Source organism: Sminthopsis crassicaudata, chromosome 3 (assembly GCF_048593235.1).
Source record: "Sminthopsis crassicaudata isolate SCR6 chromosome 3, ASM4859323v1, whole genome shotgun sequence".
NCBI lineage: Eukaryota > Metazoa > Chordata > Mammalia > Dasyuromorphia > Dasyuridae > Sminthopsis > Sminthopsis crassicaudata.
This window is the reverse complement of record NC_133619.1, coordinates 590,892,196-590,904,648: the sequence shown is the minus strand read 5'-3', so window position 1 is coordinate 590,904,648 and position 12,453 is coordinate 590,892,196. Positions and strand designations below refer to the sequence as shown.

The 12,453-nt window shown below is 40.9% G+C and overlaps 1 protein-coding gene across 1 annotated transcript in view; it reads left to right on the top strand.

Moving 5' to 3' along the window:
• The window catches only part of EPHA10 (EPH receptor A10), a 38,360-nt gene that overhangs the window by 20,910 nt on the left and 4,997 nt on the right, over positions 1 to 12,453 (top strand). Inside the window, exons 6-10 of the mRNA XM_074305192.1 lie at positions 1,798 to 1,931; positions 3,840 to 4,011; positions 4,207 to 4,315; positions 9,239 to 9,297; positions 9,501 to 9,626. Coding sequence (XP_074161293.1) covers positions 1,798 to 1,931; positions 3,840 to 4,011; positions 4,207 to 4,315; positions 9,239 to 9,297; positions 9,501 to 9,626 — 600 coding nt within the window. The remainder of the gene's footprint in view (positions 1 to 1,797; positions 1,932 to 3,839; positions 4,012 to 4,206; positions 4,316 to 9,238; positions 9,298 to 9,500; positions 9,627 to 12,453) is intronic.

The window sequence follows — 12,453 nt, the reverse complement described above, 5'->3', positions numbered from 1 at the left end:
TTTCAACAAACTGAAATGTGGGAAATGGACAACAAGCATGACATCTGCACCAACTATATGTTATATATAATTATAGCAGTATAGAAGTTAATGTAAATTAATCAGATAAATTTGGCAATGTAAATTAATTGCTACAACATGGAGGCCAAAAGAGTATGAAAAGTACCCCCAAAACATTTGACTGCTTTGTCTGGTAGAGAATGAAAGTTGCAAAAGATAATTTCATGTTAAAATAAACCAATTTTAAAATCTTAGAATCCTCATTATAACACCACTGAATTATAGGAAGTATCTAATCTTTTAAAGCAAAAGGAAGCAGTGAAAGGTAAACCCAGCCAAAAACAAGCTTGCAAAGTAACCAACTAAGCAAACTATCTTACTAAAGTCATCTCGAAGATGTTCAAGGATGAAAAAGAAAGTTAATAAACAAGAAAAATGGAAAATTTTACAAAAATCATTACTACAAGTTTTTCTTCATCCATCAAAGTGGAGTCCTAAAAGAGGATGAAGAATGGCATTAAAGTGAACAAAGATAAGAAAAGCACCTGGATTGGATTAAGTATATTAGATTATTGGAGGTGATACAATTGTGAGGGGAATCTAGGAACCAATTTACAAGGTATCTAAAGGAAGGGAAAATGGCAAAGATAGGGAAAAACTCTTAAATCTTGTTGATCACAAAAAAATTACAGAGAAAAATATGATCTAACCATGTATAAAGCCTACAATCTCTTTTATAAAAAAAAAGTCTTTATAAGGATCATCTAAGCACAAATTGATAGCATCCTTCATGAGGGTATTATTAGAAAACATGCTGCCTTTGGACTATATTGTTTCATCTCACAATTAAGTGAGAGATGTAGAAGATATGAGATCCATTTGTGCTTATTTTTATTGACTACAAAAAAAGGCATTCAACTCAGTTGATCAAAACATTTCCTAATAGACTTATTTTACAAGGTAATAAATACAGTGGATAGAACATCAGACTTGGATGTCTGATCATCCAGATCAAGAAGACCTGAGTTCAAATCTGGCCTTAGACAGTAGCTATGTGATTCTGGGCAAGTCGCTTAACTTTGTTTGCCTTAGTTTCCTCATCTGTCAAATGAGCTAGAGAAGGAAATGGCAAATCACTCCAATATCTTTGCCAAGAAAACCCCAAAATGAGGTCACAGAGAGTGGGATACAACTATAATGACTAAACAATATAATGACTAAACAGCTAGTCAAGAATTTTAAAAATGGGCAAGAATGATACAGGTATTTATTTTGTTTTATTTATTGCAAGGAACTTCAAAATCAATGAGATCACAGAGCTCTTTGAACCTTTAATAATCCTTCACATAGAAACTGATTTTACTGAAGTTTACAGATTCCAGACTTGCCCTTAATTATGTTTAGTCATCTACATGCTGATTTAATTAAGGGACCCACCAATTTCTGGACCTTTTTTTTTTTTTTTTCCCCTCCTAGGTCCTCAGGCTAGTCTGAGCTCAACTACTCAGTGAATAAGGCTTGAGATTGGTATCACCACCATAAGTAGAGATGGGTTTGGTATGGGGTCAGAGAAGGAAGGATTATTCAGACTGACCTATTCAGTCTTTTCAGATAAGGGCCTCATAGCCATCCTCTTCAGTTTCTGCCTGGTTCAACTAACTCTACATGTTCTCTCACAAGCAGCTGCCAACATTTCAGAATTCCCCACACAGCATATGCTCATCCCCTAGCAGTTGTTCTTCAATCCTACACCTTCCCCAGGGACTCTCATACCCCATATCCCTCTTCATCTTCCAGTATCCAGTGGAGTGACTGAGATCCATCCAGACCGAGTGGAACCCAAGAGTGTCTCCCTCTCCTGGGAGGAACCAGGGTTCCCAGGGGCTCCAGGAACCAACAACACTGAATATGAAATTCAGTACTTTGAGAAGGTAAGTCCAGATTGTTCTTCCACTTGTTCTTGAAGTACTTTCTTTAGGATGGGTACAGGGTGAGCAGGGTGGGAAGAATGTCTGTTCTCAAATTTAAGATTCTTGAACAGTCTAACTTCCCATGGTCAGGCTCTCATGAATTGAAGAAGCAGAACCAGGTTAGATGTTCCCTGAGGGAAGGATTGGGTCCCTTTTCACCTTGCATGTCCTATGGCTAGTACAGTCTTGTACATAATAGGTACCTAATAAACAATTGTTGAATTATAAAGAGAGGATTAAAGTTCATGTCATCTCTTTTGAAGGAATTGGTAATATTTACTTGGTGATGAGAAAGCTTTGAGAATTAGAGGAATAGGAGCACCTGTTTCAAATATATCCAGGGTTTCCCTCCTTTTTGTGAAAAGGCAGAAGACTACTAGGGGAAAATGCTGTATACATTGTTCTTATATCGGGTATTTTGAATTATTTTTGTTGTTGTTGTTACAGGATAAGAGTTCAGTTTTGGGAAGTATAGAGGAGTATTTCCAGAAATAATGACTGTAATATAAAATCAATAGCCATGTTTAAAAAGTCATATATATGACTTATATACATAATACATACACACATATGTAAGGAGACATTAGGTTTCTGCTGGTCTTCAGAGGGAAAAATGAGAAATAATGCAGGGAAGTTGAGAGGCAGATTTCAGTTCAGTAGAAGGAAAATCTTTTAAACAATCATACCTGTCTAAAGGAGGGGTAGTATGCAATCAATCGTCCCTTGAAGTCTTGAAGCAGAGGCTTGATGGCCTTTTGTTGGGGATGCTGAAGTGAAGTATAGGTGGACTAGATGGACTCTGATTCATTGGTGTTACAAGGATCACCTGGAATTATGGAGGTAACTGCCTTCCTTCTCCATTTTACTTGACTTGAAAATGCCTTAATGGGCCATCACTAATCAATCAAGTTACCTAAGCAATTCTCTCTAATGATTAGCTCCCTGTGTCATCCCATAGCCTTTTCACTAATCAAATTTTCTCCCTCCCCTCCCCTTCTCCATGTCTTCCTCACTGTCTCAGTTGCTCGAGGGCAAAAATCTAAGCCCTCCTCACCTTTGACAATTTTAACTTCAATAAAAATGAATTTTATTAAGTATCTACTTCATGTACAATTCCATAGGGAATGTGGAAAACTGAGGGAGATACTTCTGATTCTAGGACTTTAAAACATTTGAGTTATTTTTTGAGTTACAAAATATAAGGAGTTATTTTGGCCAAAAAAGATCACCCCTGGTGGCTAACTTTTTGTTCTAAGGGTCTGGATGGGATTTCTTTTGCATTTGGGGTCTTTACCCCTTACGCACAGTGTTACGTGAAGAAAAAGTATGAAGGGAAAGTCTTGTCCTTGGATTCAGAGACTTAGTTGTATCTAAATGTGTATGAGAATGGGGGGAAGTGCAGGGAGGGAAAATTGTGTTTTGTCTTTAATCCTCAATCCGGCTAATAATACTTTTTCTCTGCAGCTCCTCAACCACCCCCTGTGTAGCTTTCCCTGACCCTGTAGCCTTCCTTCCACCACTTTTGTTAACAGGATGTGCTCTCTTCCAACACCATTTCCTTCCTCCTTTTCTTAAAAAAAAAAAAAAAAAAAAAAAATCATTAATGCCTTTATTTTTTTTTTTAACACATTCCTTTTGAAATATATCCTTCCTCTGTCTATCAGTGAGCCTTTTCCCCTTAAACTTTAAATTAAAGAAGAAAGAAAATAAAGAAAAACACTGGGGTCAGATGTAACTCCCATGATCCCCCAGCCCTGCAAAGAAGCCTCCATCTTTTTCTAAGGAGATGAAGATCTGCCATTTTATTGGGAAGCTGAGCCTGATCTCCTGGACACCAGACCACTCTTGCTCCCTTCCTCCCTCACCCAGGGCCAGAGGGAACAGACCTATGCCACTGTCCGGACAGGAGCTCCTGCTGTCACAGTCAATAACCTGAAGCCAGCGACGCTCTACGTTTTCCAGATCCGAGCTGCCTCGCCCTCCCTGTCCCCAGAAGTTGGAAACTTTACTCCCAGCATAGAAGTAGAGACTCTGGTGGAAGGTAAGTATTGGGGGTAGGGGGGGATTGGAGAAGTAGGAATCCTCAAGGGAGAAGAGAAATAGGAGGAAGACTCTGGGAGGCAAGGGCAGGGCAAGCCTTGCTTCCTCTGAGGGGCTGAATGTGGTCTGGGGTCTACTTTGGGCTAATGACCTCATCCAGCCCCCTACCCACTGACTAATCCTTCTTCTGTCAAAGCTGGTTCAAGGGCTAGAAAACAGAACCCTGTGGTGGTTGCTGTCATAGTCGCTGTAGCTGCCCTGCTCATCCTTGGCTTCGGGCTCAGCTCTCTGGCTATTTGGAAGAGGTAAGTGGCCAAGAGACTTTTCTAAAAACCCATGCTTCTTTCCAGCCTGGCTCCTGGTGCCTGATGTTCCTAAGATGGGAGCATGCAAAGACTCAGTTTTGCCCCATGTACCCTACGATACATACAGATGTGCATAAACAAACCTACCAAGACAGAATTGAGATGCAATGCTGGGGAAATCACTGGACTGGGGATTTCAACTTTCCTAACCAGCGTTGTTCCTGTCCAAGTCTTCCCTCTTTGGGCCTGTTTTCTTATCTGTAAAATGAGGGGGTTGGGCTTCAGAGACTCTCTCAGCTTGCATATTCTCAGGTTTTTTGTACGGAAGCGCCCAAGACCCCTGGGAGCGTTCTGCACCTTAGCATGTATTTTTACATATAACCCAAATCATAATTAATTATGATCATACTTACATAGACTTGCATATGCAAGCACACAAATCCAGGGATGCAAGAATAGATTTATCCATCCTTCCCCCCTCCTTCCCTCCACTCCCTGGGAAGGATGGGATTTGGCTGCTTAAATCTCTAACAGCCTGTAGGCTTCAGCAGGCACAGGGAGGGTCGACTCAGCCTTCCTGGACTACTGCTCATAGTGATTAGGATTCGCTTCAGAGGGTCACAGGTCCCCAAGGGAAATGAGCTCCCGGTTCCTGGGCAAGCCTTGGAACTAATCCTGAAAATAAATGTTATGGGAGGCTCTCCAGGGCCAGAAACCCACAGTGGGAAGAGCCCTAGGCTGAGAGGGAGGATACCTTGCTTTTCATTTTAGCTCTTCCTCTTGAACTGGTCATTTCTCACTGGGCTATAGTGTGAACTTGGGCTTCAATGGTTCCTCCCAGTTTTGCCATTCTGCAGTTCTTCTGTGTGTAAAAGGCTGGGAATATAGGAAAGGAGAAGGACATAGGGAGGTAGGAATCAGGGCAGATGCAAATCCTGCAGCAGTTTATAGCAGAAAACAGAATTAGGAATCTTGTCAAGAGAATAGGAATTCTGCCTTCCCTCCCTGACTCCTGGACAAAGCTGCTGCTAGGGAGGGTGTAACAGTGAAGGAGGTGGAAGGAAGGTGGGATTGGCACAAGAAAGGAGAGGGCTTATAATCAAAACAGAGATTATTGGGTGCTATTGCCAGGAGAGGGGGACAGACAAGGGAGGGGGTGGGGAAAGACCCAGCTTAATTAGCAGAGGCTCAGTTTCCTTGAATAGATTCAATACAAGGTACTATCCATGAGACCTGGGACCACTTGCTTTTTGATTTTGTTTACCCATCGACCAGGACTAGCACAGTGGTTGGCACCCTGTAGGCACTTAAATACTTGACTGATGAATTGAGACAGACCCTTGTTAGCTAGGCTGACAGTCCAAAGCTTTTGCTGAGCTTCTAAGCTTGTATGTAATGTTGTAACCCTGGGGGACAGCGCTTCAATCCAGATATGGAGCGTCTCTCTTCTCTCTGAAGCTGTTTGGATTAAGGGGCTGCTAGAAAAGCCAGCACTTCAAAAGAACCTGCTACAGCTTTTCCCACTGTGTGTGTATACGTTTCGGTGCTGTGTGCACACATGCATTCACGTCAAGGGGTGGAAGGTCCAGAGGGAAAACAGCATTCTCCTTCTGGAGGCTGGGGGAGCTCGAGCAGCTGCAATGAGCCGGCTGATGCCTGGGGAAGTCTCTGAAACAGATAATTATGCCAACTTCAAAGTCACTTGGCCAGATTCTGAGCTCCCCTTCCCACTTTCCCCAGCCTCCCCCCCTCCCCCCCACCAATTCAGGGTTGGTGGGGAAAGCAGAGGCTACTTTAATCAGACAGACACTGCAGCCTAACAGCCTATAATTGGGAATGTTCCCAAATCAGAGCAAGATTAAACAGCCCAAAACGGGGAGAGTGTCTCATAGCCAGGGAAGCTCAGGGAATCATTTGAAATAGAAAAGGAAAGCAAACATGGAGACAGAAAAGAGAAACAGCTGGAAGGGAGGGGGGGGCACATATAGACATCACCTGAAGCATTTTAAAGGCTAGACTGGGGGCTAGGTAAAGTGTTAAACAGATCAGGCCCCTGCTTATAAAGGGATTACAGATAGAACAACACAGACAGGGGAAAAGATTTTCCAACTCAATTTGGGAAACTTTATTGCTACTAAATTCAAGATACATTGTTTCTCATTGTTTAAGCTCCCAATCCCATCTCCTTCTCCAGTTTAGGAGGTGTTCACTGGGACACCTTCCTACCCACCTCAGAACTTTTGCCCTATTCTCTCATCTTTTCCCTTTGTCTCAGAGAAAGAGTGATAATGTCCTATTGATTCCAGCCCCTCCTTCCCCCTTTCAAATCCATCAGCCAGTTAGAGAATCAGAAAGTCAGAACTGAAATCGACCTTTTTGATAATACTTCATTTTACAGAAAAGAAAAGGGAAGTAGTTTCTGTTAAGTCACACAGATCACAAAGAGTTGAACTGGGACTTACCTTTCTATCACATCACGGTGACAGAAACCTTCTCTTCTTAGTGGACTCCTTCTCCACTTTCTATAAATACTTGGGTCTCCCTTTGTGAAATAGCTCAATCCTTTTCACCTCCTTGAGCTACCAGCTCTCTCCCTTCATCTCTAGACTCCAAGAATTCATGTATATCTGCTTCTACTTCTTCATCATTTGTTCTGTTCTCAAACCCCCATAGTCTGGCTTCCATAGTCTATCCACAGCATTATTCCAAAATGACTCTCTGTGTATAGGGTCATGGAACTGGGAAGAGTATGAAGGGCTTTGAACTCAAACAGAATTTTGTGTTTGCTCTTTGAGACAATTAGAAGCCATTGGAGTTTATTGAGTGATGTTGCAGGGGGGGGTGATATGGTTAGAGCTACAATTTAAGAAAATCACTTTAAGTGTCTATATGGAGGGAATAAATGACCTGCACCAGAAAAGTAACAGTGATAGAGGAGAGAAGGGAACATATTTAGGAAATATTGCATAAGTTAAATAGAGCTAGCTTGGATATAGGGAAAAGGGATTGTGAGAAATAGTAAGGAGTCAAGGATGATATCTAGGTCATGAACCTGAGGGGCTGGGAGGATGGTGTTGTCTTCTACAATAATAAGGAAGGTACACGTAAAGGAAGATTTAGGTGAAAAGAATGAGTTTGGTGTGGACATACAGAGTTTAAGATGTCTACTGGACATCTAGTTTGAGATGTCTGAAAGGCAGTTGAAAATGTGAGATTGAAGGTCAATAGAGAGATCAGCATTTATAATTGTCAGCATAACTATTGTCTTTCTACCCAGGTTACTTTTACCTCCTGAATCCAATTCTTACCATGCAACAAGAAATTCGGTTCTGCACACATATATTGTATCTAGGATATACTATAACATATTTAACATGTATGGGACTGCCTGCCATCTAGGGGAGGGAGTAGAGGAAGGGAAGGGAAAATTCAGAACAGAAGTGAGTACAAGGGATAATGCGTAAAAAAATTACCCATGCATATGTACTGTCAAAAAATTATAATTATAAAATTAATTTTAAAAAAGAAAAAATTGTCAGCATAGAGATGGTCATTAAATCCATGGAAGCTGATTAGATCGTCAAGTGAAATAATATGGAGGGAGAAGAGAAGGGAGCTCATCTAATGATTAAAGATGGAGTATGGATGAGGATCCAGTGGAATATGGATGAGAATCCAGTGAATAGAGAAGGGAGAGTATCAGGAAGAGAAAAGTGATCAATAATTTCAAAGGAGGTCAAGGAGAATGAGGATTGAGAAAAGACCATTGGATTTGGCCAGTAAAAAATCATTAGTGACTTTGGAGAAGGGAGTTTTAGTGGAATGATGAGCTCAGAAACTGGATTGTAAGGGATTAAGAAGTGAGTGAGAAGAAAATGGAGGCATCTCTTATGGACATAGGTCTTTTTGAGAAGTTTAGCCACAAAGGGCTGAAGAGCAATAGAACTAGAACTGGTAGGGATGAGCTTCAATTAGGATGAGGTTTGATGACTCCTTACCTAAGGCTCTTTCCAGTGCAGGATTACACCACTTACCTCATTGCTAAATCTAGGACTGTTTTCTCAGTTCTCATTGCCCCATCCCATAGCACTTGACATCAGTTATGCTGATGCTGATTATGTCAATCTATGACACCAGTGGTCTGGCTATCCTTCTGCCCTTGAAACCCCCCTTTCCCCGCCCCCTTCTTTGGCTCAATTTCAATTGTCATTTAAATGGAATCTTACCTAAAAGTCTATCCTCAGTCCCCTTTTTTTCTTAATAAGCCTCAGAAATTTTTTTATGGCATCAGTTCTCAAGTCAAACATTCATTGTGTGCCTATTGAGCTCAGGATTTTCAACATTTATATACCTTAGAGATAGCAGGGTGGTACAGTGGTTAGAACACTGGACCTGGAGTTAGGATAGACTCAAGTTGAGTAAAACTTCAGATACTTGATGTCTATGTGATTCTGGACATTTAACCTCAGTTTCCTCATCTGTAAAGGGGGATAATGATAGCACCTACCTTCCAGAGTTGTTTTGAGGATCAAATGAGATAACTGTAAATCACTTTGCAAACATTAAAGTTCTATATAAATTCTAGATATTGTTATTATTATTATTATTAGTTTTCCCATATTTTAAATGAATTAGATTCATATAACTTCAAAGTTCCTTCAGGCACTAAATCTATGATCTATAATTTATAAATAAACAAGTAGGCAAATCATAAATGCATGCTTGGTAATTGTTGTAACTGATTGGGAGGGGGGCAGTATTTAAAAAAAAAAAAGTTTTGAGACCTTTATTATAAGGTCTGCTTCGTCCTGACATTCTGAATCTCCATTAACAGGCAAACATATATGGAAGCCTGTCTAGGGTTTGGGCAATGCTGGGGGGTGGATGCTGCCCCTCCTTAGTGCTCCCCACTCTCTTTCCCAGGCAGTGCGGGTATGGAAAAGGCCTTGGAGATGGCAATGATGAAGAGCTTTACTTCCACTGTGAGTCTGGGCCTCTCCTCCAAAGAGTAGAACCTCCTCCTCTTCCTAATCCCCATCAGAGGGCAGGGAGCTTGGGTGGGGGGGAGGATTCCCTCCCAGGTTTGGATGCAGAGACATCATCCCATGGCTACCCCTGTCCTGATGCTACTTCCTGAGCAGGAGCTCCTCCTAAAGATACATCTGTCTTTTGTGTTCCTCACCAGTTAAAGTCCCAACGAGGCGGACATATATTGACCTGGAAAACTGTGCTGATCCCATGCAGGCTTTGCACCTGTTTGCCAAAGAACTGGACAGCTCCAATGTGTCTGTCCACAGCATCATTGGCACAGGTAAGTGTCTCCCACCCACTGCCCTGGCCTAGCCTGGGTTAGCATGCGCGCTCACACACATACATACATGTACAATACATGTGCGTGTACAAGCACATAGAGTTGACTTGATTTTTGGTTTCCATGGAAACACAGGAGATATCTTTTCCAGGTCAGCCAGGTGACCAAAGCTAGACCCAGAATCCTTTCCTGAGAGAAGGTAGGCCCTGGCTTCCTACTTCTGGTCATTCTTGGTGCTTGGTCTAGCCCTCTCAGAACTGCAGCTCTCAATTTTCTATTCAACTCAACAAACAAACCGTTTTAAAAAAATAATCATTACTGAACCAGCTACACCCAGCAAAAGAACTCTGGGAGATGACTATGAACCACTACATAGAATTCCCAATCCCTCTAATTTTGTCTGCCTGCATTTTGGATTTCCTTCACAGGCTAATTGTACACTATTTCAAAGTCCAATTCTTTTTGTACAGCAAAACAACTGTTTGGACATGTATACATATATTGTATCTAATTTATACTTTAACATATTGAACAAATATTGGCCAACCTGCCACCTGGGGGGGGGGGGAGGAAGGAGGGGAAAAAATTAGAACAAAAGGTTTGGCAATTGTCAATGTTGTAAAATTACCCATACATATATCTGGTAAATAAAAACTATTTTAAAAAAAGAAAAGAAAAGAAAAAGAAAAAAAAATCATTTTGGGGGCAGCTAGGTGGTGCAGTGGATAGAACACCAGCCCTGAAAGCCCTCAAATCAGGAGTTCAAGTCTGGTCTCAGACATTTAACACTTCATACTTCCTAGCTGTGTGAACCTGAGCAAGTCACTTAACCTCAATTTCCTCAGGGGGAAAATCATTTTCATCCTTATATCCTTTTCATTTCCCAATATACTTCTCCTTAATATCTCACCTAGAGATGCAATCCTTATAGTAACAAAAAAAAAAAATGGAAAAAAGCAATAAATTAGTTAACACAGCAACCAAGTCTGAGCTTGCGTGCCCTGTTCCATATCTATAGTCCTCTACTTCTGCAAGAATTCTGTTATTTCCCCTTAGAACCCTAGCTTAGTTATTATAATTATGCACTGTTGAGTTTCATTTTTTCAACAACCATTTTTTTTTGGTGTTTAATAAATTTGTGTTGGATTGAACACAATTGAATTATATTGAAATGAATTATAATAAGGTAGACTAAAATCCAGGTGCTTATCATGATTTAGTATTTACATAATATTATCCGTTACAAAACACTTAACATTCATCATATCATGTATTTGCTACAACAAATGCATGCCCTATGTTTAGAACACAATGCTAAGATTTGTGGGAAATATGACATTTACTAATACATGCTTCCTACCATAAGGGAGCTTATTGTTTATTAGGAGCATAAGACATACAGTATTACTCAATAAGTCTTTACACACCAAGTACTAGAGAGGAGGCTTGTGCATCTCTCCCCCAATTCTTCCTTTCTTCATTGTGTGTGTGGCCAAAGAACACAGATTTTACCTAATTTGAGGAAGCACATGTCATTCCCTTCCCATCTGTACACCTTTGCACCAGCTGTCTCCCATACCTGGGAATGCACTTCCTCTTCACCTCTAATTCTTACAATCCCTACTTTGAAGTTTGGCTCAAGTGCCATCTCTTAAATGAGATTTTTTTCTATCAGCTCACCCCCCCCCACCAATTGCTAGTACCTCATCCTCATATTTATTTTGTAATTAACCAAACAACAATTTACCTAGTATTATTGATTACCTTGTGTTCATTTTGTAAAGGTGGTTAGAGCACTGTCAGGTCTTACAACAGTCTTGTACATACTGGCTGTGTGACCTTGACCAAGCAACTTAACTTTTCAGTGCCCGCAAGTAATCGTCTAAAACACCACAGTGCAGAACAGATACAGATATGCATAAAGGGAGTGCCCTCACTGGAAGTCCCCATTACAGATGGATCATAGAGGTTGGATCAAAAAAAAAAAAAAAAAAAAAAAAAAAAACCGAGAGAGAGAGAGAGAGAGAGAGAGAGAGAGAGAGAGAGAGAGAGAGAGAGAGAGAGAGAGAGAGAGTGTGTGTGTGTGTGTGTGTGTGTGTGTGTGTGTGTGTGTGTGTGTGTATAGGGGTAGCTAGATGAATAGAACTCATCTTCCTGAGTTCAAATCCAGCCTGAAACACTTAATAGCTATGTGATCCTGAGCATCTGTTTGTCTCCATTTCCTCATCTGTAAAATGAACTGGGGAATAAAATGGCAAATCACTCCTGAACCTTTGCAAGAAAACTCCAAACGAGATCCTGGAAAGTAGCACAAAACTGTATATGTATATATAATATATACATACATGCCTATATGTATATTTAAAATGTATTTATACTTATTTGTGTATATATTGTCTCCTCCAATAGAATATAAGCTCCTTGTGGGAAAAGATTGTTTCACTATATTATGTCCCACAACTCCTTGTGGCCTTTCCATCTCTGCAATATAAGAGAAAGGACAGAGGAAGGCAAAGAATCAGACACACAGAAAGAGACACTGAGACAGAGAGATAAGGAGAAAAGAGATGATGGGGGGGAAGAGAAGATGAGGAAGAAAGGGGGAGGAAAACAGACTGAGAGGAAGAGCCAGAATCAGAGCCAGACAGAGCCAGAGCCAGAGGGGGAAAGAGACAGAAACAGAGACAGAAGGAAGAAGAGAGGGAGGGAGAAAAGAGAGGGGAGAAGAAAAAAGAAGAAGGAGGGTGAAAGAGAAATGAGAAACAGATAGACACAGAATGAGAGAGAGAGACACACACACAGAGAGAGAGACACACACAGAGAGAGA